Source organism: Colletotrichum destructivum, chromosome 6 (genome assembly GCF_034447905.1).
Source record: "Colletotrichum destructivum chromosome 6, complete sequence".
Lineage (NCBI taxonomy): Eukaryota > Fungi > Ascomycota > Sordariomycetes > Glomerellales > Glomerellaceae > Colletotrichum > Colletotrichum destructivum.
The window spans coordinates 404,016-431,218 of NC_085901.1; the positions used below are offsets into that span (position 1 = coordinate 404,016).

The 27,203-nt window shown below is 55.4% G+C and overlaps 12 protein-coding genes across 12 annotated transcripts; 7 read left to right on the top strand and 5 right to left on the bottom strand.

Moving 5' to 3' along the window:
* The first annotated feature begins 31 nt into the window (after nt 1-31).
* CDEST_09294 (Putative increased loss of mitochondrial DNA protein) lies at nt 32-755 on the top strand. Its single transcript, XM_062925453.1, has 3 exons — nt 32-171; nt 249-387; nt 458-755. Exons 1-3 carry the CDS (start codon nt 34-36, stop codon nt 751-753), a joined length of 573 nt encoding a protein of 190 aa, XP_062781504.1. The 5' UTR covers nt 32-33; the 3' UTR covers nt 754-755.
* A 142-nt stretch (nt 756-897) lies between these two features.
* CDEST_09295 (Putative N-alpha-acetyltransferase 25, NatB auxiliary subunit) lies at nt 898-4,495 on the bottom strand. The gene is made up of 8 exons (XM_062925454.1): nt 4,317-4,495; nt 3,967-4,251; nt 3,829-3,909; nt 3,687-3,776; nt 3,286-3,635; nt 2,104-3,236; nt 1,932-2,050; nt 898-1,880 (listed from the first exon to the last, which is right to left on the bottom strand). The coding sequence occupies exons 1-8, from the start codon at nt 4,449-4,451 to the stop codon at nt 1,095-1,097; spliced, it is 2,979 nt and encodes a 992-aa protein (XP_062781505.1). The 5' UTR covers nt 4,452-4,495; the 3' UTR covers nt 898-1,094.
* Nucleotides 4,496-4,695: 200 nt separating this feature from the next.
* Nucleotides 4,696-5,649, bottom strand: CDEST_09296 (Putative cysteine alpha-hairpin motif superfamily). Its single transcript, XM_062925455.1, has 4 exons — nt 5,440-5,649; nt 5,272-5,379; nt 5,155-5,182; nt 4,696-5,097 (listed from the first exon to the last, which is right to left on the bottom strand). The coding sequence occupies exons 1-4, from the start codon at nt 5,526-5,528 to the stop codon at nt 5,050-5,052; spliced, it is 273 nt and encodes a 90-aa protein (XP_062781506.1). The 5' UTR covers nt 5,529-5,649; the 3' UTR covers nt 4,696-5,049.
* A 376-nt stretch (nt 5,650-6,025) lies between these two features.
* On the top strand, nt 6,026-6,676 carry CDEST_09297 (uncharacterized protein). Its single transcript, XM_062925456.1, has one exon. The coding sequence runs from the start codon at nt 6,071-6,073 to the stop codon at nt 6,392-6,394; it is 324 nt and encodes a 107-aa protein (XP_062781507.1). The 5' UTR covers nt 6,026-6,070; the 3' UTR covers nt 6,395-6,676.
* A 1,807-nt stretch (nt 6,677-8,483) lies between these two features.
* Nucleotides 8,484-10,549, top strand: CDEST_09298 (Putative auxiliary Activity family 9). The gene has a single exon (XM_062925457.1). The coding sequence runs from the start codon at nt 9,309-9,311 to the stop codon at nt 10,305-10,307; it is 999 nt and encodes a 332-aa protein (XP_062781508.1). The 5' UTR covers nt 8,484-9,308; the 3' UTR covers nt 10,308-10,549.
* Nucleotides 10,550-13,301: 2,752 nt separating this feature from the next.
* CDEST_09299 (uncharacterized protein) lies at nt 13,302-14,919 on the top strand (the record flags this gene model as incomplete). Its single annotated transcript, XM_062925458.1, has 2 exons — nt 13,302-13,885; nt 13,953-14,919. The coding sequence occupies 2 exons, from the start codon at nt 13,302-13,304 to the stop codon at nt 14,917-14,919; spliced, it is 1,551 nt and encodes a 516-aa protein (XP_062781509.1).
* A 354-nt stretch (nt 14,920-15,273) lies between these two features.
* CDEST_09300 (Putative extradiol ring-cleavage dioxygenase, class III enzyme, subunit B) lies at nt 15,274-16,597 on the bottom strand. The gene is made up of 3 exons (XM_062925459.1): nt 16,291-16,597; nt 15,929-16,240; nt 15,274-15,823 (listed from the first exon to the last, which is right to left on the bottom strand). Exons 1-3 carry the CDS (start codon nt 16,439-16,441, stop codon nt 15,327-15,329), a joined length of 960 nt encoding a protein of 319 aa, XP_062781510.1. The 5' UTR covers nt 16,442-16,597; the 3' UTR covers nt 15,274-15,326.
* A 129-nt stretch (nt 16,598-16,726) lies between these two features.
* Nucleotides 16,727-20,659, bottom strand: CDEST_09301 (Putative metal-dependent hydrolase, composite domain superfamily, amidohydrolase 3). The gene is made up of 3 exons (XM_062925460.1): nt 20,466-20,659; nt 18,620-20,409; nt 16,727-18,564 (listed from the first exon to the last, which is right to left on the bottom strand). The coding sequence occupies exons 2-3, from the start codon at nt 19,832-19,834 to the stop codon at nt 16,885-16,887; spliced, it is 2,895 nt and encodes a 964-aa protein (XP_062781511.1). The 5' UTR covers nt 19,835-20,409; nt 20,466-20,659; the 3' UTR covers nt 16,727-16,884.
* A 530-nt stretch (nt 20,660-21,189) lies between these two features.
* On the top strand, nt 21,190-22,634 carry CDEST_09302 (Putative hem-dependent oxidative N-demethylase, alpha subunit). The gene is made up of 5 exons (XM_062925461.1): nt 21,190-21,376; nt 21,430-21,562; nt 21,619-22,139; nt 22,201-22,299; nt 22,366-22,634. The coding sequence occupies exons 1-5, from the start codon at nt 21,299-21,301 to the stop codon at nt 22,594-22,596; spliced, it is 1,062 nt and encodes a 353-aa protein (XP_062781512.1). The 5' UTR covers nt 21,190-21,298; the 3' UTR covers nt 22,597-22,634.
* Nucleotides 22,635-22,886: 252 nt separating this feature from the next.
* On the top strand, nt 22,887-23,602 carry CDEST_09303 (uncharacterized protein; the record flags this gene model as incomplete). Its single annotated transcript, XM_062925462.1, has 2 exons — nt 22,887-23,464; nt 23,551-23,602. The coding sequence occupies 2 exons, from the start codon at nt 22,887-22,889 to the stop codon at nt 23,600-23,602; spliced, it is 630 nt and encodes a 209-aa protein (XP_062781513.1).
* Nucleotides 23,603-23,815: 213 nt separating this feature from the next.
* CDEST_09304 (uncharacterized protein) lies at nt 23,816-25,208 on the top strand. Its single transcript, XM_062925463.1, has one exon. It carries the CDS (start codon nt 24,061-24,063, stop codon nt 25,195-25,197), a length of 1,137 nt encoding a protein of 378 aa, XP_062781514.1. The 5' UTR covers nt 23,816-24,060; the 3' UTR covers nt 25,198-25,208.
* A 1-nt stretch (nt 25,209) lies between these two features.
* CDEST_09305 (Putative short-chain dehydrogenase/reductase SDR, NAD(P)-binding domain superfamily) lies at nt 25,210-26,951 on the bottom strand. Its single transcript, XM_062925464.1, has 4 exons — nt 26,663-26,951; nt 25,991-26,590; nt 25,771-25,936; nt 25,210-25,706 (listed from the first exon to the last, which is right to left on the bottom strand). Exons 1-4 carry the CDS (start codon nt 26,747-26,749, stop codon nt 25,573-25,575), a joined length of 987 nt encoding a protein of 328 aa, XP_062781515.1. The 5' UTR covers nt 26,750-26,951; the 3' UTR covers nt 25,210-25,572.
* Between the last annotated feature and the right edge of the window lie 252 nt (nt 26,952-27,203).

Here is a 27,203-nt window from a genome sequence, read left to right on the forward strand (position 1 = left end):
CCAATTCCTGGATAGGTTTACCAAACCGCAATCATGGCGCTCATCTCCGCAAAAACGATCATCACCTCCCTCTCCCTCTTCCACATCACCCTCGCCTACTTCTTCCTCACGAGTCCGGTCACCATCGCCGATCAGGCCCTGGTGTACGTGCTGGGCGAGTCTATGGGCATGGTCAGTCTTTCCGCTCTCTCCTCCCGCTGCCAATGACTTTGCATATTTGGGGTCTGACATGACGTCTCCAATTTCAGCCGTATGCGCGAAGTTTCGAAAACAAGTCACCCGCCCTCGCCTTCCTCGCCGCCGTTCTCGCCATGCTAGGCTTTAGCGACCTCGTCACACTTAGTATGCCCGAGGAGGTCTGGCTCATTTACTATTGGGGAACCCAGGGTAAACTAGCTGTCCTTCTCATTTTATTCTTGTCTCGTCCGAGGCTTCCGCTGACAAAACTGAACTTCAGCTCCCGTCCGCCTCTTCCTATCCATGACGTTTGTCATATACACCTTTCTCTTCGGCCCCTCGTCGCCCCTCTACGGCAGCCCGACCCGCGGCGGCAACCGCTTCGCCCACCCCTCAGCACATGTGACCAACCCGCGCTATACGCCCTCAACATGGGGCGGCGACGGCCTCAAGAACCGCGTTTTCCTGACCTTTGCCTTCCTCGAGATGATGTGCTGGTTTTGGGCGTGGATGACGCTGCGCGAGGAGCAAGAGCAGTTTCAGAGGAAGCAGAGAAAGAGGAGGGACAGCGAGTAGACGGGGGGCAGCGTTAGCATGAAAAAATTCTAATGTTTTGTGAGGGCAGTCTGACGTTGCAGGCGCGTCCTGCACTGTGATGGAATGATGGCCTTGCTGGAGGGATAGAAGGCTCGGGCCGCCAGCGTGGACCCGTCTTGCATCATGCGGAGTTGTCGGACGAAGGATATCATGGGAAGGATATACCCGGCGCCACAGTGCTTTGATTAAAAGTTGTTTGAGTTGATCCGAAGGTTCTCTATTTGGGGCTCCCTGCCATGGGTGATAGACCCCATCGTGCTGGAATTGCAATAGGGCAGGGTTGTGACTGGCTTCCTCCATTTACGAATGGAAAGAGACATCTACTCCCACCGTACCAGCTCCCAGCCCTTGATATTCGTCCGCCAGCTGTCGGCCACTCTCTGTGACCAAACGCTAACATGCGGCCTGGCAGCATCGTGGATCTGCTTCGCCAACTTGTCTTCCGGATCCGCCTCAAATGTCCAGAAGCTCAGCTTGGCGCTCAAGCCGTCGCTTTCCTTCTTCAGAAGAGCAACCCGTGCCTTCCCTTCCGCCATGGCGGCGCCCGCCGCAGCCTCCAAAGCTCTGACCTGAGTTAAGACTTCTTTGGGCACATTACTCTGACCAGAACGGTCTCTCTCCTTCTCCCGCTCGTTGAACGCCACAATGTGGGATGTAGCCAGTTTCACGGCCGCGGCCGCATCGCGTAGAATGAAAAGACCGTGCAGCGAGCTTAGCATCAGCAGTGCCCTGGATTTTTCCTCGTCGGCTAGCGTCGACAGAGAGTGTGCGCGAAGAACTTCGAGGCCGCAATTGATGCCTGAGGCGATGCTCGACAGAAGCTGAGGGGGTGACGGACTTCTGCTGGCGGTGACAGCGAGAGGAATCAAAGTCGTAAGTAGGGAGATGATGCCGTAATATGTCTCTTCGTGCTGGGTGAGATTCTTTCCTCGGGCGTGCAGGAATCTGTTGAGGGAGTTGCCGAGCCTCTGGAGTGAATCGAGGACAAAGGCCTGCTCCGCTACCGCCGTCTGAGCAACGTTGACTACTTTGTACGACGATGCGGGCTTAAAAGACAGTATCTCAAAATATCTCTCTGCTGCAAGAGCCAAGTGTGAGCGGACGTTCTGGTTGCTTCAATCAGTACGTGTTGTGCTTCGAATAAATGGACTACATACCGACGGGTCAGGACCAAGCCGCAGGACATCATAGATGGGACGGCTCGTCGACGCTTCCAGGTTGGGAACGGATCCGTAGTCGATGACTTCGCTCAACACGGAGTCGTCAGTGATTTCCTCTGTGTACCGTTGTTAGTGTCTTTACAGTATCGAAGGCGTCCATATAACTCACCAATCGCTGGCTCGTCGAAGATCGAGTCGTTACGAATGCCAAGCGCTCGAGCAGATCGAGATTCCTCGACGTAGCCCATGACTAGTGTGCAACTCGATCTCAGACGCTCGATGTAACTGGGAATGTCGAGGATTGCAGTGTAGCTCTCGGCCTCAAAGGCATCGGCTAACCTTCTGGGCATTCTCAGCTTGAGCGACGTGCTGTAGTGTGCCTTGAGGCCCTGCATCAAACCTCTCTCGGGTCTGTTCGGCGGAAGGACCAGAGTAGGAGCAATACTGGACAATCGATCGAAGAAATAGGGGCCAAGCGAATCTATAATGGTGCGCTTTACGTCTGCCGTGTCCCACACCTCACGAGCCCGAGATGCACAACCAAGCACGAGATAGATGCGCGCCAAAATTAATGTCAGTCTGGTATGCTTCGGAGTTCTGGTGAGTTGATCCTCGATAAGAAGTGCAGCCTGAAGAAGGCGATCAGTCTGGCCGCTCTTCGTCGGCGTGGTAGGGTTATCGGCGCCGCGTTGGTGTGCACCGCTCAGTCTGATGCAGCATGTTGCTGCAAGAATAGCAAGCTCCGGTATGCAGTCGAGGGATGGGCTGATTTCAGAAGATTTGATGAGGGTGGAGTAAAGAGTCAATGTAGACCCCAGCAAGTTCTGCAAACAGGTCGTGCAGATGGCTGCCTTGTTGACATTTACGCATACAACACACTTCCAGTCATTTGGCTTCTTGGGGTCCTCGTTGGAGACACGGATGACGGATTTGGACGAAGATATACCAAGGTACTGCAGCTTGAAAGCTAACGCCTTGACAGATGCTGACTTGGCAGTATCGTTGATCTCTTCTGCCAGCCGGACGACGTAGTGGTAAGCAAGATCCTTGATCTCGCGGGGTGAGAGGCGCTCAGCAAAGCCCCTGACGTCGTCGAAACAAGCAGGTGACTCGCACTCAATATCGATGTACCGACACAGCTCTTCAAACTTGTCAGACTCGGCCTCTGATTTTGACTGCGTGGGTCGCGAGAATCGGAAGGTCATCTCGACCTTGGCCAGTCGGATGTTGCGCTTGTAAATCGAGCGGACGTTCTCTTGTGCCAAGAACCGATTGATCAGCCCCGAAAGCTCGGCCGATGCCCTACTACAGGTCAGACACAATCGACTCAATCAGATACGTCTCCACCTACTCTTGAGCCTCTCCCGTACGGCCAGCGGCATTAAGAAACTTCTTCCAAACCGCCCAGTCGCATGCGAGGAGGCTCAGCTGGCCCTTTTCATCCGTAGCCGAAAGGCATTCTTTGCAAAGGTCGTATACCGTGCTCCATTTTCCCTTTCGCTCAAGTACCTCAATTGTCTGCATCAAGAGATCCTTACGGCCGGCCTTGAACTGGTAGACCGGATTGAGCGTTGAACCCTTGAGGGCCGTATCCCACTCTGCATCAGAGCCGTGAGCCTCGAGAATGCGATAAAAGAGAAGTATTTCTTCCTCCGTCTTGATCGCTCGATCGGAGACTTCGCCGTTCTTCTCTGTGCCGCGCTAAGCCAAGTCAGCCACCAAGTCGCATTCCTTCTCCGACGGGCGTCTTACTTGTTCCGCGAACTGGGCAGCGCGCTGCATCTGCTTCAAGGCGAGCATGCCGTAAAGCTGCTTCTTGCCGGCGGGGCACTGGTCGCTGGTCTGCAGCCTATCAGCCACGTCCTTTGCTCAATTGGGAGCTGAAGCAACTCACCGCTAGAAGATGTGTGATGGCAATGTTCCAAAACATGAAGCTTCTTTCTTGAGGGAACGACCTGTCGAGAACTGCGGCAATCTGAACGTGCGTAAGCATTAGAACGGCGTGTCCATCTTCAAGAAGAGGGAGACTGACCTGTTGTGCGCTAACCAAGTCCCAGTGCAACAGGCAGGACTCAAGGCATCTTGTCCCGCCATTCTTATCTTTAGGGTTCGCCTTGACATAGCGCAGCTTCAGGGGTCCAAAGGTCGCCGCAAAATCTTGGCCCTCCATGAAACCCTCAGACGCCCACTCAAGCAACTCGAGCGAGTCGGCATCTCTCACGGCAGACGGGTCCTCAGCGAGCTTCTGAACCGCAATGAGAGGTGATGCCTTGTCCAAAGGCGACTCCAGATGACTCTCGGCACATATTTTCACAGCCTGATAAACATGGTCAGGTTTTTTTCGGTTTGGGTGAGGTTGAGCGGTGAGGTGAATTAACAAACCTCAAAGTAGTGGTCGTTGAAGGTCCGAAAACGCTTTTCGGCAAGACGGATGACGTTGGCCCATTGTCCGTCGTTGAAGGCCGACTGCAGCTGCAGATCGGTGCCGCTCCTCAGCTGAGGCCGGTTCCAGGACATGGTGATGCTTCTGATCGGATGGCGGGGCAGAAATAGCTTTGGAGGGGCACCGCGCGCTCAAAGGTGCAGCAGCACGCATTGAGAGCTCGGGTTCGTAAGGCGTCGAAGGGGTGGGGACCGTTATAGCTGATTGGCTGGTCGGGTCATTTCTCCTCCGAGATCCGCCGTCCCATTTTGCTGTCGAGACGGGACGCTTACCGGCGCCATTCCAGAACCACCGGGAGGGCGTTATCATGGACACCCGAGATGATGAGGATATAACCGGAAAACACCGTGATGCAAGAGCATATCATTTTAGAATAGGTCCGGTCCTAGGATGGGATTTTCCAGTAAGCGCTGGCGCACACGTGGCCCAGCGGTCGCTTCACAGCATCCCTATCCGATTCTTTAGATCCAACAGACGGGGCGTGCCATCTCATGCTATCATAACCAGGTTTACTCATACAACATTATAACTCCTGGCCGGGTATGCAACAAATTACATAGTGTACACTGTCCCTCCTTCTCGCTCGACGTTCCTTTCCGCTGGCTTCGAAAGGGTTCGGTCCGTCTCGGTGTCGTCACGTTCGTCGCACGAGCGAGCGTAGAGCGCGATCGATTACCACCAGGCGCCGTTCTTCTTCCTCTCTTCTTTTCGTCTGTCGAGCTTAGGCAATGTCAGTACCTCAAGGTCGGTTACATGAGAGGGCGTGTGAATACGAACCCAGGCCTTTTTGCAGTCTCTATAGGCCCTGAAAGACCGTTAGTATCAAGAGACCGGTAACATCCTCGGGCTTTGGGGATTTCAATGCGTCAATATAACACCATGGAGCCTTCGTACTGGAAATAGTCGCCACACATGGTTTTATCGCCACCGTTTCTGTGCAGGCACTTGATGCTCTTCTGGGCAAGTTCCTGGCAAGGATCAAAGTACTCGCTCTTCGCTTTGCTGTTTTCCAGGTGTCAACCGGTATGATCCCCTGCATGCGCTGTGTGTGATCCGGCCTACTTTTCGAACTTGGCCTTACTCTCGGCGTAGGATTCGTCAACCTTTTCCGACACGCCCGTGGTAGGCTGTTGCGGGTTGCCGGTAGACATTATGGGGACTGAAGAAGGGACGAGCTTGTAAGTATTTCAGGTCGAATTGGTCGAGTCAATGGCCGCTTTGGTTACAACGGATGCGGCTGGCTGCGCGGCTGAGCGTTCAAGATGCGACAGACATTTGATTCGGTGACGTGACGACGCGACAATGGCTGCCCAGTGCCAGGGGACATTGCGATAAGATAAGAGCTTGAGTTGCTGCCTTGGCACTTAGGTTTGGGGTTTCCAGGCGTCTATCCTCTGTACAGACCCTCTGAACAGTTTTCCCCCGCACCCGCCAAGATAGAAAACACAGATGCTTTGCAGCTGGCCATGGGCAATGCGCTGTGGGCACAGGCAACTTAAGATCCACTGCTATGATTGGCGTTCTTTGTCATCTGGGTCTCGTACGCGGCGTAAAGTTGCCGTGTCAGCCCCCCCCCCCCAAAAAAAAGGGGGGGATGCGGTAAGTCGTGCCGTCTGCGGCCGGTTGTGCCGAACAACCTCGAGTTTGTCCTCAATAAAGTTCATGGTCTTTAAAAACTCTATCGTTGAGATAAATGTGGCGATGGAGAATGTCTGTTAACATGCATTGTCTCTATTTCAACCTCATCTGTCGTTCCCCGTCACCATCTTCGCCATCACTCTCACCTAGAGCTTCCCGTATGTCAGCCTTTCAGTGCCTCCAGAACCATCTTGTTTGCAGGTTTTTCTCACTGGGAGGTTCGGGGGGGTTGTTTTTTCCATCATCTTTTTTTAGGTTGGATGACCCTGGCCAAGCCCTGCCCCCTGGGAAACTTCAGGTGAGTTGCGTGGCGATCTACGTCTTGTTTATCTGGCACGGCAAGCCGGTGCCAAGATCAGACATGTGGAGGGCATGTTAGAGAGAGAGAGACGTTTGCTTTGGGGGACCCTCAACGGCAGCCGATCTTGGGCAGATGCCACTCGTTCGAACTTCGAACCGACCCAGCTCTGAAGCGCCGCTGTCAGCTCCGTGTCTTAGTCTCTCACACTGTCACACATCAAACCTCGGCCGCGGGATCCTTCGACATGTTCTCGGCCGTGGCGTTGCAACGACCTACCATCTACCAATCTGATTGTCATACCCACCCCTCAGTCCACGTGCGAGCGTGTGGTCGCTCGCGCAGGTTATGGATAGCACACGGAAAATCATAGCGTCTTGCCGATTAGCCACATTGGCCAGCGGCTCGTCTCGCCTTTCGGAACCCGCGGGTGAGACTCAGTGTCGGCCTACACTCATGCAACCGCAGTCACAGTCAATCCAACCCGTCTCCAACTCCCACCGCAAAGATCGAGCGGTGGAAGAGAAGAAAATTACCGTCGACAATGCGCCGACTTATGCCGCAGCCCACCTAATAAATCCGCGTCGCCGGAATCCTACCTAACAGGCATGATCACTCAACGCCTCTGCGGACTTACCAGGTTCATGCGAAATGAATTTGCCATGCCCCCAGCCAACCCGTCACCCGAAGCCAAGAGGGAGGAAACGGGATGGATGCTGATGGGTTATGGTCTTGCTCCGCCGCTTTAGCGAGGGTCCATTTCACGAGCCTGGAAGCTGGCCCCTTTTTTTGTTCTTGTTTTTGTCTTGCTGAGTTTGCTTGTCGGTCCAAATTCATCCCGATTCCCCCACAGGTTCACTCGCCCGAGGTTTCGCTTCGTCCAAGTTTGCTCACCTGCCTGCATTCTGAGCTGAGCTTGCCTGGAATACAAACGAGCAGCCCCGGGATCGAGGGAACAGAGTGGTCCCTGGGTCTCTGGGGCGGTCAGACCTTATCAAAAACCCGCCAGCCTACGTCGCAAAAAGACAATGTCGCAATGATGGACAGGAGAGAGAGACCAGGTGGCACTGGTGATCTTGGTCGGTTTTTGTGGTCAGGACCATACTGATACTATGGGTGTAACATCATGCGACCCATGATCGTTGGCCGGCACCATCGCCATCGTCATCTTTCAATTCCGCCCCAACCAAGGACTCACGCACATAGTTCTGTACGACCCTCTCGGACTCAAGGCCTGGCTCTCGGTATTTGTGAGGGTCTGACAATCTGAGGGACGAGCAAACGGGAAGCCTGGAAGAAAAAGGAGGGTCAGGGGCTGGGTTGTCTCTCGGGTCAGTGCAAGCAGCCGCCCAACTTCCCAGCATCGATCTCTGAGGATGAATGCCTATGCCTGGGTCCGGCCTTTAGCACGCATTCATTTCGGTTCGCTCTTCTTACCGTCTCTCCTTTTTTTTGTTTTTTCCCCTTCCCACTCTCGTCAGGCCTTGGTCACAAAAGGTCCATGCCCCTTGCATTTGCAAGGCCTCTGTCTCTTGTTACCGCCGCTACGCAGGCCAGGCTGCACGTCCCAAAACGCACACGAGTTGGGAGGCACTGTTGCAATCGATGAGCAATACTCGAAGCATCAGTCCACGGTTCGTTCATTCAGTTCAGTGACAAAGATAGCCATACTCAGGCTTGGTATTTCAGCTCTGTCAGTCATTGCCAAGTTGGTTCATGATCTGACATGAGCCTGGTTTGGTTGACTTGTGATGGCCGATGCTAGCGTTGCGTCGTGCATCGAGAACCTGAAACTGGGCGATTATTTCCTTTCTTCTTCGTTCTCCCCAGTAGTTCCGAATGACGCTTCCTTGATGACAAAGTTGACAGGACAAACCCACCAGTAGACAGCGGGCCACCAACAAGAATGTCTCTATTTCTTCCACCATGTTTCTCGAGCAAGTGCCTAGGAACGCCCCTTGAAGGGGGTGGGTACCCTGTCAGACCAGGAGGGGGCGTGGCTACCAGCAGGGGCTGTTAACTCGTCCCAACCCCGGGAACCAAGGTTCAAGAAGGTTGTTTGGGTTAGCCGCGCCGCTGCAGGGGGGGGCTCGATTCGATCCACTGTCACCCTGTCTGCATGTTTCATATCCCCATCCTTACTTTAATCGCAACGGCTTCATAAATTACACCTATCCTCGGTTGCCGCCGAACGACCGGGCTTGACAAGTTGACAGGGTTTGATGTGGGCTGACCCGTTCCCACGGCCAGGCCAACTCATAGACCCATCACTATTCCGGTAGCTTCATCTCTTCTTGCAGCGTTCCTGCAGCTCTTGGCAGGAGGAGACGATGAGACGAAAGTCTCTATCACGGACAACGTCCTCCCAGGGCATTCCCCTGTCCTCCATTAGTTCGCACTGGTGTACGAAGTACGAATCTATACAGAACATGGCTGCGCAAGTCCAGGGGCCCAGATAGGTTCATGTTGTTTTCGTGGAGTTGCCTGGATGAGATGTCGTTCAAGGCCGGGGGGGCCCGGCAGACAGGCTTGCTGGACAACTGACGGAATCGCCAGCTCTAGCCGCGCGATGAGGAGACCGGTATGCAGTCCCAGATTGGCTCCCTGCCTCCGGTGAGAATGGGCCTGTCCCGGAGATGGGCATAGATGATTCGAGATTGAGGCGAGTGAAGAGACGGCTCTCGATTGGGTATGGCCTAGGGGGGCCTGCTGTGGATGAGGAGAGGGGTTAACACCACAAACATACGCACACATGTTATAAAGTCTCTTCATCCCACTGGGAGATATCTCCTGTTCCCTTCCTTTTTTGCTTCATCATCACATCGGTGTCATTCTTTCCCTGTACTCAAAGTCTCTCTCTCTTGTTGGCTGTGCCATACACTCATTTTACGAACTAGACGTTCGCCCACGCTCACTTAAGCAAAAACCTCAAAATCACTTTTCACTTCTAAACCCAGACAACTTTTCATCCCGAAACCTCATCACAACAGTCAAGATGCGTTTCTCTTTCACCGCTGCCGCTCTCTCCGCCCTCGTCGGCTACTCTGCCGCCCACACCCTTACTCTCGACCTCTACGTCAACGGCAAGCCTACCGGCGATGGTGACGGTCGTGCCATCGGCGGCAACGGCGCCAAGAAGTACATTCGCAGCCCTCCTAACAACAACCCCGTGAAGGACATCACCAGCCCCGACATCGTCTGCAACGTCAACGGTGCCAAGGCCCTCACGGACTTCGTCCCCGTCGCTGCTGGTGACGACGTCAGCGTCGAGTGGTACCACAACACCCCCGGCGACGATATCATCGACCTCTCCCACAAGGGACCCGTCAGCACCTGGATCGCCCCCTACACCGAGGGCGCCGGCACTGGCCCCATCTGGACCAAGATTGGCGAGCATGCCTACGAGAACGGCAAGTGGGCTGTTGAGACTCTCGTTGCCAACAAGGGTGTCTCCGATCCCGTCACTATCCCCAAGTCCCTGAAGGCCGGCAAGTACCTCATCCGCCAGGAGATCATTGCCCACCACGAGTCCGACACCACCTACGATGTCAACCCCGCCCGCGGCGCCCAGTTCTACCCCGCCTGCATCCAGGTCGAGGTCACCGGTACCGGCTCTGAGGTTCCTCCCCAGAACTTCGACTTCCAGACCGGCTACACCTACGCCGACCCCGGCATCCACTACAACCTGTACAGTGCTGATGCCACCACCTACAAGGCCCCCGGCCCTGAGGTCTGGACCGGTGGTGCCGGCTCCGGCTCCGGCTCCGCCCCTGCGCCTGCCCCGTCTTCTGCTGCCCCCGTTCCTACCACCACCGCTGCCCCCATCGCCTCCAGCGCCGCTGCCCAGCCTACCACTCTGGCTACCTCTGTTGCCTCGGCTGCCCCCGTCGCCAGCTCCAGCTCCGCTGCTGCCCCCGTCGCCACTCCCACCAAGGCCCCCAGCGCCGGCTGCAAGCGCCGCCGCTCCCGCAAGGCCCGCCGCTCTGCTCACTAAGCTGTTGAAGAGTGTGTTTTGAGGAGGAAGCGAGAGGTATAAGATTATGTGGTCATTGACACGATGGTCTCACGAATCGAGGATGAAGTTGTTTTTTACACCCCAAGACACCAGATGTGCTATCCAGGCTTACTGCGTCCTGCCTGGTGCACGGTTCTAGAAACTCGAGGCCCAACCCTTTTTCTGGACTCGATTTCAAATTCTGCATTCCTGTACATAGTACCTTGAATAGCATTAAGCCTGCATATACCATGTTTTTAGTATTCTACCGCATTGTGATTTGTGGCCGTGATGACTTGTGCCAATAAAACGAGACAGGGGTGCGAGGACTTCATTGCTGCGCTCATTCTCAACTCTACTAACGCATGTGTACAGTACAGTAATGGACTTTCAGTGACAATTTGTGCACACAGACCAAACGCATAGGATCCTTTCCTCTAGGTAAACTTCGGAATGAGCAGGATGAACCACTGGGCATGCGAAGTCAACAATCAATTAACGTCGCAGGTTGATGCTAGTCTTGTCGTGCGTCAGATCGGGAGACTGGACGATGTCGCAATAAGATCCACCGGGTATGATCTGGAAGGATATTGAGTCAAGATGAACGATGGGACAGTGGATCGGCCAGATGTTGCGCCAAAACTGAGCCAATCACGCACTGCTGATCACTTTGTCTAGTCCGCGACTGCGCTGATCCCTGAATCGTCCTATTCCACATGTTTATCTGTGACACTCAGCCCACGAGCCGTCGAATCTACCATTTTGTGTGGCAACTGAAAGTAAGCGGTTCGCTTTCGTTTAAACCAAGTGTCCACGAGTGACGGCATCCCGGCCAAACGAGACAATAAATCCCAAACATCTTGTTTTTGAGGGATGGCGCATAGTAAAGAGTCTACTTTAAGCAATCAAGGAAGGCTATTGATAGAACTCTTCAATCAATTATTTCACGTTCACAGAATCAACACCTTTGATCTTGCAAACGGATCCTCGACTTTTCTCGTGAACCCAAGTCCCGGCCGCGCAGAGAGGTCAAACATCAGCCTCCGGTTTTAATGGCAAGCCCAAGCGAAGATACGCAAATGGAATCAATATATGGGCTATCGCCGAGACAGTGCCATAGCTTTGTCAGCTCTTTGTCTACTGCATACACTCACCCAACGAGTTTCATGCTGCCTAGCGGGCTTTGCAGTGGCGTATTCCCGTCTACCTTTTTCCTTTGCCACAGACGTTGACATTCCCCGGCAAGGCTGGACGAGATGATCAAGAAAGCGCCGCCTGCCTCATGGTCGCTGGCTCCCCCCACCGTAGTACACGTGTCGCCACAATTCTGAAGTCCAAGCAACACGGAGCCCAGAAGTAAACACTCGTTGGAGGCTTCGTTAAATGACCACAACATGCGGCCTCACAAAGGAAGTTTCATGTCCGTCAACCGTTGTACACATAACGGCCAGTCGACGGCAAGCCTCATCCACGTGTAGTCCGTGCTAGTCACCCGTGTGCTATCTACGTGAGCGCCTCGCGTTTGATTTCGGCGGTGGCCACGAGACCTAGAAGAAGGTCAAGCCGGCCCTCAAGTTCTAGAAAAGCCTCAATCCGGAGTCGTCTGAATCCTCCAGCAAGAGCCGTCGCCTAGCGGCCTTATGGGCCTGTTGAGGAATGCATTGCATTTCCCCAATATTGTTGCGATTGCCTCCGTTGTCGAGGACTCGAGACCATCCATCCCCGAAGCTGGCCTGGCATTCCTAACCGGCAGATACCTGACGGACAAAAAGGCCCAAGATCTTCCTTCAATTCATTTCAGCTTAATCAGTCGAGGGGTCAATTCTCAATTGACTTTTTTTCTAGTGTGTCAGAGATCCCCTCCCTCCCGCATATTGCTATTGTTGAACGCGGGATTGAAAACTCGACTGCAGTCCGACGCTTGAACCACGGCCTTCCCGGACATGGAAGAGCATCCCGACAAAGAAACGTGCTTCGCAGGGCGCACAAGAACGGACGAGTCTACGTCAGAGCTTTACATGCAAAGGGGGACTAGGGGCCAAAGTTGGGACGAAAATATCGTCTTGCGGCCTAGTGTCTTCTTGTTCTCTAGTCCCCTCCACTTCCCCCCAAGGCTCACCAAAACCTACCCTTGAATCCAAGCGGATGAAGAACGAGGAGAAGAAAGTCCCGTCAGTGCGCCACGCTCGCTGGGCTGCATGCAAGGCCAAGGTCTGTTGCTCGGTGCACCTTTCGTCCCAAGATTCCAACAAGAAAAGTCCCATTTAGCCGCAGCGGGATCGATCCGGCTCTGGAACCGGGCTGCCGGGGTGATCAATGCCCTCTGAGATCTGCCCAAAGCCCGGGAGGGAAATCGAGGGTCCTGCTGCTAGGCATACTAGGACCAGCTCGATGGTCGTCTTCTGACATGCCAATCGTGCATTCGGGTTCCCGTTTGAGACAATGCCAAATCAACTTCCTAGGAGACAACTGCCGGCGAAGCGAATCTCCAGCTCGCTGATCTCGTTGCCTCCTGAACGAGGGGCGGGGGTGGGGGGTGATTTCGAAAGTAAACAAGGCAAAGGAAAGGAACCCAAACAAACTTCCCAAATAGATTCCCTAAGCCAGGTTTACCGCACTGGACTCGAATAGAGCACAGTCTAGATGGTCAAGGCACGGGGCGAATTTGGCTGAGGAATGCGCCACCAGACAAGCGCTCTGCGCCGGTGTCTGCAACAAGATTGCCCGAGCGGCGGGAGGAATGATAAGGGAGCGTGAGAACCGACGCAAACGACGAGACATCAATAACAACAAGGCAAAGAAGATTAAAAGATCTTCAATTGCATGTGAATAGCCACAGATTCAACCCGTTGAAGCCCAGGTTGCTCTTCGTTCCAAGCTCAAGGATCCATATTTTTTCGCAGCACCTCTTTCTATCTCTCATATACTCTCTCGTGTTCTATATCCTCTCCTCGTCCACCTCCGTTTTGCTTCCTCTCGAAGCTTTCTTTCCCGATGCCGTTCATAGCAGCGAGAAGATCTCCAACCTCCTCGCCCGTCATGCCTTGGCTCTCGAGGTCACCGTCTTACCAGTCGCCCATCAACTCTCCACGTACATCACCAAGATCGAGCACATGCGGACCGATCAAGACATGTGGACCGTCGGTGACTTACGTCCCGCCACTCATCGATGGCGCCTGCGGAACTGTCCCCCTCGCACAGAAGTCGACGCTGCCGATGCTTCATGAAGATCTTCGGGAAATGTGGCAGATGATGCCGGGTCTGATGGCGTCGCTGCGGACTCACGTCGCCAACCACCGCCAGCACCTCTCAAAGAGCCACCTGAAGGACATCATTGTACAGCTGAGCCTCGCCATTGTGGAAGTTGGGATGATCACGCTTGCCATCCCGCTCTTCGCCGTGCTGCCTGGGATTCTGTTCTCCGCCTGGTTGGGAATCTCGATGAGCTTGGTCTTTGGCCTGAGCTGGTTGATGAATGGGAACGAAATCATGGTCAGCTGTGACGAGTTCGGCAACAGCACAAACGACATCGACGACGACGACGAGAGGTGGATATTCATCGGCGGCATGGGCACAAGGTCGGTTTCTCTCCTCTAGGCCTGGCCTGGCCGTCAGTCTAAAATCACCCAACTTACATCCATCTAGCTCCCTCCACCTCACACAATGCACTGTTCCTCGGCTCGCCCGCCTCTTCGGACGCTCGTTTAGCGGCATACAGATGGCAACCTACGGTCTCCCGTTCGACATGCTCCTCCTCGCCATCCAGCGTTGCTTCCCGTTCCAGACGCAGGCCTCACGCGCCCTCTATACCGAGCTTCGCTCAGCCCTCCTCGATGCCGCCGTGCATCGGGTTGCCGTCCTTGCCCACAACAACGGCTCCCTCCCCGTTGCCCACGTCCTCGCCCGTCTCTGTGCCGATATCCAGCCGGAAAAGCTGACCAAGCTGGAGATCTACACCTTCGGAGCGGCCGCGTCCGAGTTCGTCGTCCCTGTTGGCGAGAACAACCGCAGGCCAACCCGCTTTGACGACGGTTCTGCTGCCGCTGTCGAAGAGCGAGGTCCTCACATCGAGCACTTCGCCTACGCCAACGACCCCTTCGCTCAGATGGGCGTTCTCCGTTCCGTCCACAAGAAGCTGGATGGCCGCTTCTGCGGCGGCGTCTTTGTCATCCATAACCAGGTCCCCCAGCCTTCGGGTCACTGGGTCGCCGACCAGCGCCCGGTAATGCTCCTGACTGACTACCTTTCGGCCCTCTTCCCGGATCCTTCGTCGCCGCACGCACCCAGCAGCATCCTCGACCACGTCATGATGATTGACCGAGACATCGCCGAGAAGCGCGAGCTGGCCGCCATGGCGAACTACGCGCAGACCAGGCGTTCCCGGAAGGACAGTCGCCGCCTCAGCTGGACCGGCCTAGGAGCGACAGTCGGCGGCAAAAGTGGCGTCATGGACGGCGTCATGGGGCTGGAGATGGCGAGGCGCGGATGCCGAGACTGCGACGGCCATCGGGGTCGTGAGGTTAGCTGGCTCGCCAACTACGTGCAAACCGGCTGGGTCGTCGAGAAGGAGTCTCACATCATCGATGCCATGGGAATCGGCGGCAGGTTCTAATGCGTTTCCCACCCCTTTCATTTACTAACAACCCCCCCCCCCCAATATTCGCAACGTAATGTATTGGTGCCACTTTTGTATTTTGGCTTCGCTTTATTATATGTTACAAAAGAGGTTCGGATGAGACCAAATCGGAGGACGACGGCAGTGTAAGGGAGTTAGAGAGAGAGAGAGAGAGAGAGGAGACTGTGGTTTTCTTTTTCCTTCAGCATTCGGCGCCGGGGATCTTGGCTAGGGCACTGAAAGAATTATGATGTAACGAATCAATGTATCATGGGATAGACGGGGCAGAGGATGAGTCGCCATCTCCCTCCACCCCCCGTCATAATCTGCTTGGATCAATGCGAAAAATTGGTTGGCGCTTAGGAATGGACATGTAGATGAATGCGGTACTAGTTTAGCTTTAATTAGACACGTACATCTCCCCAGTAATATGTCTTGATATCCATGCCGTGGAACTCATCCTGGTACACGTTGGCAACCTCGTCTTCGGCCGCACCGGCGCATACCAGCAGGGGCATAAAGTGCTCGCCGCCGTGGGGAGGGTGCATGTCGTAGCTGTGGGAGAACTTCCGCCAGCCAGAGAGCGCCTTCTCACGGTCATTGCGCCTCTCCTTCGCCACGGCATCCGTCAGTTCCGAGTTCCACTCGCTGACCTGCTTGGCGAGCTTCTTGGCCGCCGCGGGATCTCCCATGAACAAGGACCGCATCTTGCCCAGGTTGTGGAGCGAGGCGAAACCGGAACCGAGAATGGCGACGTTGGAGTCCCGCAGCGCCGAAAGGGCGCGGCCCATGCGGAAATGCTCGTCGGGGTCCTCCGAGGCGAGCACGGAAAGCTGAATGACAGGAATGTTGGCGGCGGGATTGATGAGGAGAAGTGGAATGAAGACGCCGTGGTCCCAGCCTATGTTACCGTGTTAGTCTTTAAACAAACTCTGCCACATGTACACTCCCATCCCACTCATTGCGGCTGAACGCTTCAGCGGCTGTGACTGCCAGACAGACATACCTCGCCGTGAGTCCAGTGCCGGTGAGAGACCCTCCTTTTCGAGAGCCTGCTTCAGCTCCTGTGCGATACTGGGTGATCCGGGCGCAGGGTATTTGAGCGAATACGCCTCTCGCGGGAAACCGCCGTAGTCGTAGTAGAGGTCATGGCGCTCTCCGGATGAAATAGTGGGTCTGCCTTCGGACCAGTGTGCTGTCACGACCACAATCGCTCGCGGAGCCTCTGGAGTGCCAAGCTTGAGGATCTTGGGCACACGAGTCTTTAGTGAAGCCGTGATGGAAGCGTGGCCAGGGTCTCCAAGTACGGGCATTGGGCCTAGATGTTGTAAGTCAACGCTGCCGTGGAGGGTGGGGGAGTCTGCGTACCTCCGCCGTGAGCAATACACACAACTGCACCCCGAGTCATTGTGGGGACTGGTATTCTAAACTTTCGAGTATGTGCCAAGATAGATTTGGGGAAATGCAATGTTCGGCACAGTGTAGATAAGCTCGATGACGAGTTTATCTTTAGTGTCATTCGGTGTTGTACAATCACGACTACGGGTGGTGGTGGGAGCAAGGAAGCTCTCTCATATATCAGCCAACTGCATCTGTGCGGTTGGTTTCCTACTGATTCATGCTCATTGGCTAACGCATGATGCACGCCGGGTTTTGGCCGCGCGGGATCAGATTGGTAATACCCGCGCGGGATCAGCTCAACAGCCAGCTATCGGCACGACCAGCGGCAACTCACTCGCCCCAATGAGGCTGACTTAGCTCCGTCCGGTAAGCACGAGCATTGGAATAATGAAATGATGTTCAGTGAGGCAGCCACAGGCGCAGAGCGCATCAATAATAATTCTAAACCTGGGGAGCGCGCGCGGTTCGGAACTTGATTTCGATGATTTATGGGTCCTTCGGGCTGCACAAGAGGCCGAGCGACACCGGTCTTTTCCCTCCCTCACAACATCGTTAAATCGGTTACACAAACACAGACACCGTGTCACGGCCACTGCCAACGGCGCGGATTCGTCCTCCAATCTCGAGGGGGCTTCCCTCGTATACAACAAAGTGGCGAGCCTTCCTGGACTGCTGCTCTTCGATGCCCAGGATCTTGTAAACGTTGGTGGAAACCAAGTCCAAAGCCCTCTTCTCGCTCAGCCGACCATTTCCATTCTTCTGCGCAATGCCAGCGAGAAGCCCCAGGTCACGGATAAGCCAGTCCTCCTCCAATCCGATGGCGGTCACGACTCCCGCGTCGATAAGAGTGTCGATGGCGGTGCCGTTTGTGAGAGGAGCGCCGGTCAGCGAACGTCTCTGGTCCCAGGTGTTAGAGTACGATTGGAATGGGGCAAGGACCACGCCGACACCAGCGGATGCCAGCTCAGAAGCGACAAGATGGGACTCTGCACCTCCAATGATGGCGACGCGAAGCTTGGTAGATTCTGTGGACTGGCGCTTGGCAGCGAGAGCCTCCTCGACCGTCGCCTTAACTCGCAGCGCAGCCACAATAGCATCGGCACTGTGAATCGTCAGGACTAAGGGAAGGTCTCCGTTGACAACCTTCTTGAGGTAGGCAGCTTCCGAGAACGGGTCTGACCCCGTGTCGTTGGTTGCAACCGCCTCCAAGAGGCTGTGTCGGAGCTCTCCAACAGCGCTTGAGATGGAGGGGTTGTCGCCTCTCTTGGCAGCCAGCGTCAGCGTGCGATGAACTGCCACATCCTCGCTCCAGACAGCACCCTTTTCAAGAGCGTGCCGGGCATCAGTGTTAAAGCCGACACTCGTGCCGGAGTGTGTCAAACCACCGGTGAACTTAGGCGCCGAGATGCCCCTGGTGACGCCGTACCGCTTGGCCACATGCAGCTTCTTGTTGTCCAGGACAAGCCCGTCAAGACCGCGGCTGAAGCCGGTAGGGTTGCGACCATTGTCCGTGTCGTCCTCGTTGTCGATCTCATTGAGACCAATCAAAGAGCCAAAGGCAGTGAAAGACTCGGTTATGTGGCCGTTTGTTAGGTCGATAACCCTCTTCGACGCAGACTTGGCGGTTGCTACTTCTTCAGCGCAGGCGCCAATGCACTTGATAGCACCGTCGGCGAAGACAACGTTGACAGTCTCGTCGCCACCCGTGCGAATATCTTCGTCGGAGAGCCAGACGTTGGAGACGCCAGTGAAGACCACTTCTTCCAAATCCGTTGTCTCCTCTGTCGTGTTTGACAGCTTTGGGTCAGGAGAGATGGGCCCGGTCAGGGGCTTCTTGAGTTCAAAGGGGTCGGAGAACTGGGCGGCTCCGTCGATCCAGACTTGCACCGGTGCAGCACCGACACTGAGTGGATCGCTGTCCCAAACAGCGATATCAGCGTCGAACCCGGGCTTGATCTTTCCGATGCGCTGACCGAGACCAAGAAGTTCAGCAGGTGCAGATGTCACACTCGACAGTGCGGCATGATAGGGAAGGCCGTATCTGTATGCCTTGGCAGCCTCGAAAAGAACATGTTGGGCGTTCAGAACAGGATTGTCGCTGACATAGACGGGCGTAAGGCCATTCTCCCATAGGATCTTGCCGGCGTACTCAGAGCCTACATACGATTCCGACTTGTAGTACATGTTGTCGGCGAAAAGCGCAGAGGCGGGCGGGCGACCTCCCCAAACTCGCTTCAAGATCTACAGCCTAGATTAGTCGCTGATCCAGCTGGGATTATAAGACATCGGCGCTTACCTCGGGAACGAGGAAAGTTTGGTGAGCGTGGTGGAACGCGCGAACAGGGAACTTGAACTCGTTGGTGTGGTCCACGAATGCTTCCAAATCAGGGATTGTGTAACAGTGAGTGTTGATGTGCACTTGGCCGCGCAATGCAGCACTCAAGCTCTCCCACTTTAGGTCTTGAGGCAGATACGAAGTCTGGCTTTCAACGCCAAACTTGTCGGCGGCAGCACACCAGTCATCTTGTTCTTGCACAAGCTTCGCAGCTTGCTCGAACGCATGACGAAACTCCCAGCTCTCGCCAAGACGGGAGAAAGGGCCGTGGCCGATCTTTCCATAAACACGCTTCGCGTTCTCTCCACATGCCATCTTCATGTAGCGCCAGTTACGGTCTGGGTCAGCCAACATGTCTTCGGCCGAAAATTCGGTGCGGCCGTCAGCCTTGCCAACAGCGTGCTTGATAACGAAGGCCTCGCCTCCAATGTTGTTACCAGAGCCCGGCAGGACCAAGGATGTGGTGACGCCACCAGACTTGATGACCTGGATCTGTGGGTCGAGGGGGTTGAGGCCGTCGATGGATCGAACGTAAGGGGTGATATCGGCGGAAAGCTCGTTAACGTCTTGGTTGCCATTGAGCTCGGGTAGAGCGCCAACACCAGCGTGGGAGTGCATGTCGATGATGCCACTGGTAAGTTGACGGCCTTTGGCATCCCATATCTGGATGTCCTCAGGAAGAGAGTCGAGGGAAATATCGGCCTCGACCTTTTGGATAAGGCCCTGGCCGATCAGAACGTCGGCGGTGATCCACGAGTAACCCTTGCCAGCACGCGCATCTTCCGGGGAGGTTCCTTCGACAGCCTCACCAACCCAAATCGTGGCGTTCCGAATGAGCGTCGGGCGCTGACCGTCAACATAACGAGCGTTCTTCTCGCGACCAAGACCAATTGGGTCCTGCGGCTTGTGTCTCAGCTTGGCGCAAGTTGCCAGATCCTGTTGCAGGCGGTCGGCGGACAGGTTGCTAGACGACTGACGGCTGGGCAGAAGGGACAGCTGCTTCCATTGGGCAAACGCAATGAAGGCGAGGCATCCGACGATAAGCTTCATGCTGCGGCTAGGTCGCACCCACCGCTTGCGATGGTGTGGTGAGGGGCGTTGGCCGGAAGGCGGCGTGACGGCCGCGGCGCTGTACGGCGGCAACAGGCCGCTCTTCTCCGACTCCATATTGACCATGGTTGGGTGTTGGGCAAACGGATTGGGGACGAAGGAGCCAAGGTGGAAGGGTCCGAGGGAGAAGATGGATATTTAACTCAAGGCATGGAATTCGACCCCCGAAGGATGAGGTCGCATGGCCAGGTCCTTTACCCAATGAAGAAGGTGACAGACGGTCCGGATAGATTATCGGCCGACGTTTCAAAGCTAGAGCGCAGACATCGCCGTCCGACGGTGAGCTTTGGGTTCTCTGGAAGGGCACACGGGCTGCGATCGGTTCCCTTCGGTCGCGAGTTCGGCGTTCTCACTGGTCAATGACATGGATGATGATGAGAGCGTGGAGCCGAATGAGGAGCTCACCCTTGTAAGAGCTTTGCGTGATTACGTAGCTGAAGCGATAAGCTCTTGCTTATCTAAGCAAAAAGGAACCCATTACGGTCGTATCTATATTATCTTTATCTTATCTTATCATGCATCGGGCTGCGGAGAAGGGACGTTCACCGTGACTTGACTGTCCATGTTGCATTGTGAAATTTCCTTCGTTCGGTCATTCTGCGACGTCGGAGGATACCGTTGTTGACTCGGGCATAACATATCTCTTGCTTTGTCCAGCTGTTTCCGAAAAGAAGAAAAAAACGGTTGAAATACTTACAAAGGTGTGCAACTAACACATCGATGGCTAGGCAGTCTCTTGAGTGTACCTAGTCGTTTTGTCTGGCTTTCTAGATAACTCACACAAACACCTTGATCGTCTTCCTTCTTATATCTGATCTTGACGGATTTTTTTCTTCCTGAAATCTCCCATCCATCGCCTAGTCTTTGTGGAAGCCACGCCCGTCTTGTAGGTGCCACGTAGTTCGTCATCGAAGCCGATGGCCGACCTGGCGAAGTCGGTAACGTGCAGTAGTCATCCCCTGTTACGTACAAACCATCGAAAACCCGTGTCTAGGTTTCCATGTTGTCGCATCACGAGGCAAGGTTAGAGTCACTCTTCCTTGCCAATGGACAACGCGGCGTGCGGGGAAAGCCACCCCCTCCAGCGAACTACCCGAGTCTGCCCCGCGAGGATACGCTATTTGCGCTGAACATCTTCTAGTGCCGTGGAAGAGGGAGTGGACACTTCTGCATGGGTCTCTGTTAGCAGCCCGATTACCTTGTATCTCATCCATGGATTAACCAATCGATTTGACCGATCTCCAATGCTCTCAATTTGTTACCCTAAAAGGGAAACTGTCACTCCTGGTGCCGTCTTGGGGGTTTGGTGGGGATCTGGACATCCGGCGGAGGCGTGAGGTGTGAGCCAAATCTCTGGACCGATAACGGTCCGGCTTGACTGGCAGTCTTATCAGGGACCCTCGACTTCCTAGAGTCAGTCATCTAAGTACTTAATTCACGTTGCCGACTTCCTGTTGACCAACGGAACCCCATTTCATCTCATCTTTTGAACCTTTTGCAGCAACAAGAACCGCTCTAACGGTCACCACGATGTACATTATTGCGGCCTTGGCCGTGATTCTTGCTTTGTTTTCCGCATGGAGATGGAGGTGGCGATGCACACCCAAGGTTCGTCAAACTGGCTTTTGCATGGCACACCATATGCCTGATGAGTTCCATAGGCAAACCCTTTGCCTGGGTACGATTTTGAGAAGTCAGGTGCGGGTGGGATCGAACCACTGGAGGACTTCGATTGGAAGCTGAACGACCCGGCCAAGCATCGGCCTTTCAAGCCGGTCTATCACATCACAATGGGCACGTTGAAACGTATGATGGGACGTACAAAGGGAGACTGACCGAAGCCATCGTAGCCATTCAAGCAAGCCCGCCGCAAGATCTCATCATCATTGACAACAATTATCTGGACCGGGTAACAGAACGTCGACGCATCTTGAAGGAGAATACGTCAAAGGTTGTTGGTGCAGTGCCGGAAGGAATCCCGGCTCTCCACGAGACTTGGACTTACCTGCTCTCCGAGTACCTGCCAAGGCGGTACCCAACCATGTTCACCCTGTCTGAAGACCGATCGAGCTTTCGTAATCTTGTCACTGGCGTCTCCCTACCTCTGACGCCGCCCGAAGACCCCGTTGATGCGCTCCACGCCCTTGGAGAGACGGTAGAAGACGACATTTTTCTATTGGTTGAGACTGCCAGAGGTCATCGTGCGGTTGCGTTTGTTTGCTGCCACCCGGCTGGGTTCGATCCTTCCGACAAGTTAGGGAAGCTGATGAAGGACATCCACACGCCAGTGCCGTCGTATGAGAAGATAGGTGCAAGTATGGAACGATTCTTCAGTCGGCTGCAGGTGGGAAAGAGCGTGAAAAGGATGAATGTGAGCTCGACTGTGTTCTCATCTCTACTTATTAGCGAGAAGATACTGATGAACGATGCAGTGGTCTGTGTCAACCCACGACAGACTCTTCAGCCCTGGAGACCTGCACATTTACGAAGGAGACAAGGCAGAGGTAGACGAGGATGTCGACATTAGCAAGGTATGTCTCTGCTGATGCGACTCGCCGTGATGCCTTTACGGACCCTTACTCACAGGGGTGTTGTAGGCCCGCCTGCGCCAGGAGCTGCAGACCTTGACAAGACTTCCCAAGACTGGCGCAATTCTGTTCTCGTTCAAGACATATCTTACGCCGATAGAAGAAGTCAAGAAGGAGGGGTTCGGGCTGCAGCTGGCAGACGCCATAGAGGGACTGAGAAGCGGCAATGCGCCGGGCATGTGGGTCTACAAGGGAGCGTCTCGCTGGGGGAAAAGTGTCTGTGAATACCTTCGGTCGTAGCGGATGACGATAGTGGCAATGGCATATGCACATCAAAGAAGGAGTCGAGGTGTTGGAATCGAACAGTCGAGTTGCCACCTATGCTGTATTGTATTGCATCCCACTTCTCGTCGACGTGTGATGGTGATTGTGTACATCGGACCCGACCCGAAAGCCGGGGCAGTTTATGGATAGACCGGAGTCTCGGACCCGGATGTGGATATGCTGGCTCGGCGGGCGATCTCCCGCCTCACTTCCCCAAGCGATAACCGAACGCCAAATACGTGATCGCCCACTGACCAGCCAAAGCCATGGCCATCGCAAGTCACGTCACCAAGAACAGCTCCACGGCTGCCCGCGCAATGCGGCCTTGCACAGCCGTTGGACATCTGTCAGTCAGTGGCTTCTCTTCTTTAAATTATCATTGTGGTTTCTGGGAGTGTTGCGCCGAAGCAGGCCCTGGCAGGAAGGGAGTTCCCGGTCGTGCCGAAAAGGGGCGTTTGTTCGTTTGGGAGAAGCACCTGATGGGGTCTAGCGGCCCCCATCCGAGCCCCGTGCGAAATTTCCCAGCAGCAGAAAGCTTTCTCGGTTCAGTGCGGAACCCCCCTGCATTTTCATCCATACAAGGTGTAAACGAGATGTGGACTCAACTTCATCAACATCAAGCACCCACCAGCCGCCCTGTTCATTTCTCTTTCTTTGCACATGTTGGCCCGCCTCCCTACCCCGGTTTTCCGGTGTCCTCACTGGGGCCACCACTTTCTGTCCCTCCCGATGAATCGAGCCCGGGCTTTGTTTGCCGCCGTCTGACTGACTCTTGTCACCGTCGTCTCCGCTGTTGCGATGCTTTCCCTTGCCGCCACAACCTTGGATCCTGCAGCCCGCATATGTATGTACCAACATGGCGCGGCCTCATCAACCATGGCCTCACCTGAAGTCAGGGACGTCTCCGCAATCTAACGCTCACGAGAACAGGCTCGCCAATGGCAAGCCCGCTGCTGAGCTGAACCGGGAAACCTTGCCGTGAAACAGAGTGCCCTCTGCAGGCCCATCTCACCCAAAGGAGCCTTCTACTCTATTCCTCGCAAGCTAGGCCTGCGGGGACCTCTCCTTTTCCAGAAACCACGGAGCGAGCATGTACTGTAACCCATGTGTCGTTCGTCCCATGCCCGTCCTGGCTTCTCAAGGGGGACGGGATTCTACATCATAAAAGAGGCCGGGTCGCCAGGCGGCTACAAACCCCTCCGTCCCCTTGGCTTTTGAGCTTAGCTACATTCTTTCCACCGTACACCGAACTTTCTGAAGCAAGGCCAAGGCATCGATTGCTGCGACCTGCGTCCTCTCTTTCTCTTTTTTTCCAAGACCTTTCATTCGTTCCAACCCTTGAATTCAAGCTTTTTCCAAGCCGCCCGGTCGGTTTTAGTTAGGCACACACTCACTTACACGAACAACCCCACACACACACACACACCACCACACGCAAAAATGAAGTTCACCTGGAGCATCGCCAGCGCGGCTCTGCTGGCCACCCGCGCCCAGTGCGAGATCCTCTGGGACGGCCGCTTCAACGACATGACGGCGTCAACCGACCTTGACAAGTGGTCCTTCAGCAACGCCGTTGGCCCCTACCAGTACTACATCCACGGCCCCGGCGAGACGACCGAGTACGTCAACCTGTCCGAGGACTTCAAGAACCCGGCCGACACGGCCTCCAAGCAGGGCGCCAAGATCTCCCTGACCAGCACCGCCTTCTGGAACGGTCAGAACATGCGCCGCACCGAGCTGATCCCCCAGACCAAGGCCGCCATCGCCAAGGGCAAGGTCTACTACCACTTCTCCCTGAAGCGCTCCGACACCAACGCCCCCTCCCTCAGCAAGGAGCACCAGATCGCCTTCTTCGAGAGCCACTTCGTCGAGATGAAGTCGGGCTGGCAGAGCGGCGCCACCGGCACCGAGGACCCCCTCCTGCGCTGGGTCGTCGGCGGCAAGACTGAGTGGAGCGTCAACTGGGATGCCGACGTCTGGCACAACGTCGCCTACGAGATCGACTTTGACGCCGGCTCCGTTGGCTTCTGGCACTCCACCGGCTCCGAGGCCTTGACCCAGGTCGTCGCCCCCGTCACCGCCGCCGCCTCCAGCAACGGTGCCGACTGGCACGTCGGTGTCCTCGAGCTCCCCAGGGACGGCTACCCCGACGAGACCGAGGACTTTTACTTCTCCGGCGTCTACATCGAGGACGGCGAGCTCACCACCTCCGTCGGCTCTGGCGCTGCTGGCTCCGGCTCCGGCTCCGGCTCCGGCTCCCCCGCCCCTGTTTCCTCGGCTGCTCCTGCCGCCACCTCTGCTCCTGCTGCCGCCGCCCCTACCTCAACTGCTGCTCCTACCTCCACCGCCGCTCCCGTCTCTTCCGCGGCCCCCGTCTCCTCTGCTGCCCCCGTCGTCTCTGCCGCCCCCGTAGAGTCTGAGGCCCCCGTCGCGACCCCCGTGTCCTCCGCTGCCCCCGTCGTCTCCGAGGAGCCCTCCGCCCCCGCTGCCACCACCAGCTCTGCCCCCGCTGCCACTGCCAGCGCCAAGCCCGCTTGCCGTCGCCGCCGTCGCCGCAACCACCAGAAGCGCAACTAAGTGGCCTGGCCAGCAACTGACGAAATGAGGGATGTTAGCGCCTGGAGCTCTCCAAGCGGCTGCAGGGTCTAGGGTTTCCGAACCGAGAGAAGACCACTTCTGATGTACATATGGTTGTTTTTTTATGTTTTGCACATAAGAATAGTCACTGTGCCTAATATGGAGCTATTTTTGAATGTAGTCTTCAGTGTACAAAATTGTGTTCCACTTGCCACTTGTGACCCCGAGGAATCAATCAGATCTATTGGAAATGAATCAAGCAAACCCCGTCCCCGTTGATGACAAAATACCCCCTTGGGCGATTGTAAAACTGAAAGATCTAAGTTTGGTATCTTAACGACGCTGTCTATGTGCCTTCATAGTGGTTCTCGTCCTTCAGAAGTATTTCTCCACCTGTTGCTCCGTCCACTTCCAAAAGTCTTCGGCAAGCCCAGTTCCCCCTTCTTCGCGCGACTTGGAGCCCTGTACGAGGTCCTCCCTGATTGCGTAGAAGCGGCCCCATGGCACAACTGAGTCGTCAAGCGTTAGCGGCGGGAGACCTTGTACGAACCGCGCGACAGGGATTGAACTCACCCCAATCACCCGTCTTCTCAATTGTCACATCGGGAGAGAGCGCGGCAAAGAGCTCGGTATACGCGCCGTTGATGGCGGGGTAGGTGGTGGCCTTTCTGAATAGTGTCGGGATCAAGGCCGTGATGTGGCGATCCAGCTCCGACGAGAGGTTGCCGGGGTTCAGAGCCTACGTACGTAAGTGTCAATCGAAATGATCGGGGCTGCACGTAGGGGGGGTTACCAGGCTGATGACGCCGTCGGCCTTGTGCCGCTTGGCAAACTCGGTCGAGTGGAAATAGTTGCCGGCCTTGCTGATTCCGTATTTGAGTTCCTTGATCCTATCTCTTTTAGAGTAGTCGAGGTTGTCAATGTCAATGGCAGGGTATGGCGAGAGAACCTCGGCAGCCGAGCTCGACACCCACACAACGCGAACACTGTCCTTGGGCGCCGTCTTAGCCGTCTGCACCAACGTCGGGGTGAGCAGCTTGGTCAGGAGGAACGGGCCGACACAGTTCGTCCCCAGCTGCAGCTCGTAGCCCTGGGCGGATTTGCTCCCCTGGGGCGGCATCATGACGCCGGCATTGTTGATGAGGAGATGGAGCTGGGACTCTCTGGTCAGGAAGGCATCAACGGCAGGCTTGATGGTGGTCAGGTCAGCCAGATCCAGAGTCAGGAGGTCCAGTTTCCCGGTCGAGCTGGGCACGGCCTCCTTGATGGCGGCGATGGCGGCGCGGCCCTTGTCTTCCGAGCGGGAGGTGGCGTAGACGGTGGCATTTTTCGAGTAGAGGATCTGCGCGACTTCCTTGCCAACTCCAGTGTTTGCTCCCGTTACGATGCATACCTGTGACGGGTGAGAACCAGGGACATGAGGCTGAGAGAGAGCGGGAATATGGCATATGATTGGTTTACTGACCCTTCCGGAGAGATCGGGAATGTCCTTCTCAGTGAACTGCGGCCGCGGAGGAAAGGCCTGAGTGAAGATGCTGAAGGGGTTAAGCATCTTGTTGATATCCCTTGAATCAGGGCCTGAAGGCAGGCCGTATCAATTTCTAGGCGTGCACGCTGTGACACAATGAGCCAGGGTGAGAGGAAGAGTGTAAGAGGGCGTATAAGGGGAGTCTGAGTCTGTAGCAGAGGAGGAAGTCGACGTCATTAATACACAAGCTAAAAGTATCTGCAGATGGCAGACTGGCAAGATGGTGAAGGTCACACACACACACAAACACACATACACACACACTTGTTGTGGTCGACGGAGACTTCATTGGACCGAAGCTAGCCTAGAATAGTGGAGTGGCGTGCCATCTTGGGCAGAGAGCCGATTACGTATGGAACGGTGTGAATTCTTCACCGGGCCCCATGCCGATTGATTGGATGCCCATAACAGGAGAAATCCACACTTCCCCCGTTGGCCCGTCGGTCGACGCGAGGTGAGGCGAGGCAAGGGCAGCCGA

What these genes read in the sequence shown, in the direction of transcription:
- CDEST_09294 (XM_062925453.1), top strand. Translation starts at nt 34, where the DNA reads ATGGCGCTCATCTCCGCAAAAACGATCATCACCTCCCTCTCCCTCTTC. An exon ending in TGGGCGAGTCTATGGGCATG is followed by an intron (nt 172 to 248) that starts GTCAGTCTTTCC and finishes CTCCAATTTCAG; the next exon opens with CCGTATGCGCGAAGTTTCGA. An exon ending in TTACTATTGGGGAACCCAGG is followed by an intron (nt 388 to 457) that starts GTAAACTAGCTG and finishes ACTGAACTTCAG; the next exon opens with CTCCCGTCCGCCTCTTCCTA.
- CDEST_09295 (XM_062925454.1), bottom strand. Translation starts at nt 4,451, where the DNA reads ATGTCCTGGAACCGGCCTCAGCTGAGGAGCGGCACCGATCTGCAGCTG. An exon ending in CTGCCCAGTTCGCGGAACAA is followed by an intron (nt 3,636 to 3,686) that starts GTAAGACGCCCG and finishes GACTTGGCTTAG; the next exon opens with CGCGGCACAGAGAAGAACGG. An exon ending in CTTCGACGAGCCAGCGATTG is followed by an intron (nt 2,051 to 2,103) that starts GTGAGTTATATG and finishes AACGGTACACAG; the next exon opens with AGGAAATCACTGACGACTCC.
- CDEST_09296 (XM_062925455.1), bottom strand. Translation starts at nt 5,528, where the DNA reads ATGTCTACCGGCAACCCGCAACAGCCTACCACGGGCGTGTCGGAAAAG. An exon ending in AGTAAGGCCAAGTTCGAAAA is followed by an intron (nt 5,380 to 5,439) that starts GTAGGCCGGATC and finishes CCTGGAAAACAG; the next exon opens with CAAAGCGAAGAGCGAGTACT. An exon ending in GAGACTGCAAAAAGGCCTGG is followed by an intron (nt 5,098 to 5,154) that starts GTTCGTATTCAC and finishes ACATTGCCTAAG; the next exon opens with CTCGACAGACGAAAAGAAGA.
- CDEST_09297 (XM_062925456.1), top strand. Translation starts at nt 6,071, where the DNA reads ATGTGGCGATGGAGAATGTCTGTTAACATGCATTGTCTCTATTTCAAC.
- CDEST_09298 (XM_062925457.1), top strand. Translation starts at nt 9,309, where the DNA reads ATGCGTTTCTCTTTCACCGCTGCCGCTCTCTCCGCCCTCGTCGGCTAC.
- CDEST_09300 (XM_062925459.1), bottom strand. Translation starts at nt 16,441, where the DNA reads ATGACACTAAAGATAAACTCGTCATCGAGCTTATCTACACTGTGCCGA. An exon ending in GTGTATTGCTCACGGCGGAG is followed by an intron (nt 16,241 to 16,290) that starts GTACGCAGACTC and finishes TACAACATCTAG; the next exon opens with GCCCAATGCCCGTACTTGGA. An exon ending in GGCACTGGACTCACGGCGAG is followed by an intron (nt 15,824 to 15,928) that starts GTATGTCTGTCT and finishes ACGGTAACATAG; the next exon opens with GCTGGGACCACGGCGTCTTC.
- CDEST_09301 (XM_062925460.1), bottom strand. Translation starts at nt 19,834, where the DNA reads ATGGTCAATATGGAGTCGGAGAAGAGCGGCCTGTTGCCGCCGTACAGC. An exon ending in AAACTTTCCTCGTTCCCGAG is followed by an intron (nt 18,565 to 18,619) that starts GTAAGCGCCGAT and finishes TCTAGGCTGTAG; the next exon opens with ATCTTGAAGCGAGTTTGGGG.
- CDEST_09302 (XM_062925461.1), top strand. Translation starts at nt 21,299, where the DNA reads ATGTACATTATTGCGGCCTTGGCCGTGATTCTTGCTTTGTTTTCCGCA. An exon ending in GGTCTATCACATCACAATGG is followed by an intron (nt 21,563 to 21,618) that starts GCACGTTGAAAC and finishes AAGCCATCGTAG; the next exon opens with CCATTCAAGCAAGCCCGCCG. An exon ending in AGAGCGTGAAAAGGATGAAT is followed by an intron (nt 22,140 to 22,200) that starts GTGAGCTCGACT and finishes TGAACGATGCAG; the next exon opens with TGGTCTGTGTCAACCCACGA.
- CDEST_09304 (XM_062925463.1), top strand. Translation starts at nt 24,061, where the DNA reads ATGAAGTTCACCTGGAGCATCGCCAGCGCGGCTCTGCTGGCCACCCGC.
- CDEST_09305 (XM_062925464.1), bottom strand. Translation starts at nt 26,749, where the DNA reads ATGCTTAACCCCTTCAGCATCTTCACTCAGGCCTTTCCTCCGCGGCCG. An exon ending in TTCCCGATCTCTCCGGAAGG is followed by an intron (nt 26,591 to 26,662) that starts GTCAGTAAACCA and finishes CACCCGTCACAG; the next exon opens with GTATGCATCGTAACGGGAGC. An exon ending in TGAGAAGACGGGTGATTGGG is followed by an intron (nt 25,707 to 25,770) that starts GTGAGTTCAATC and finishes TTGACGACTCAG; the next exon opens with TTGTGCCATGGGGCCGCTTC.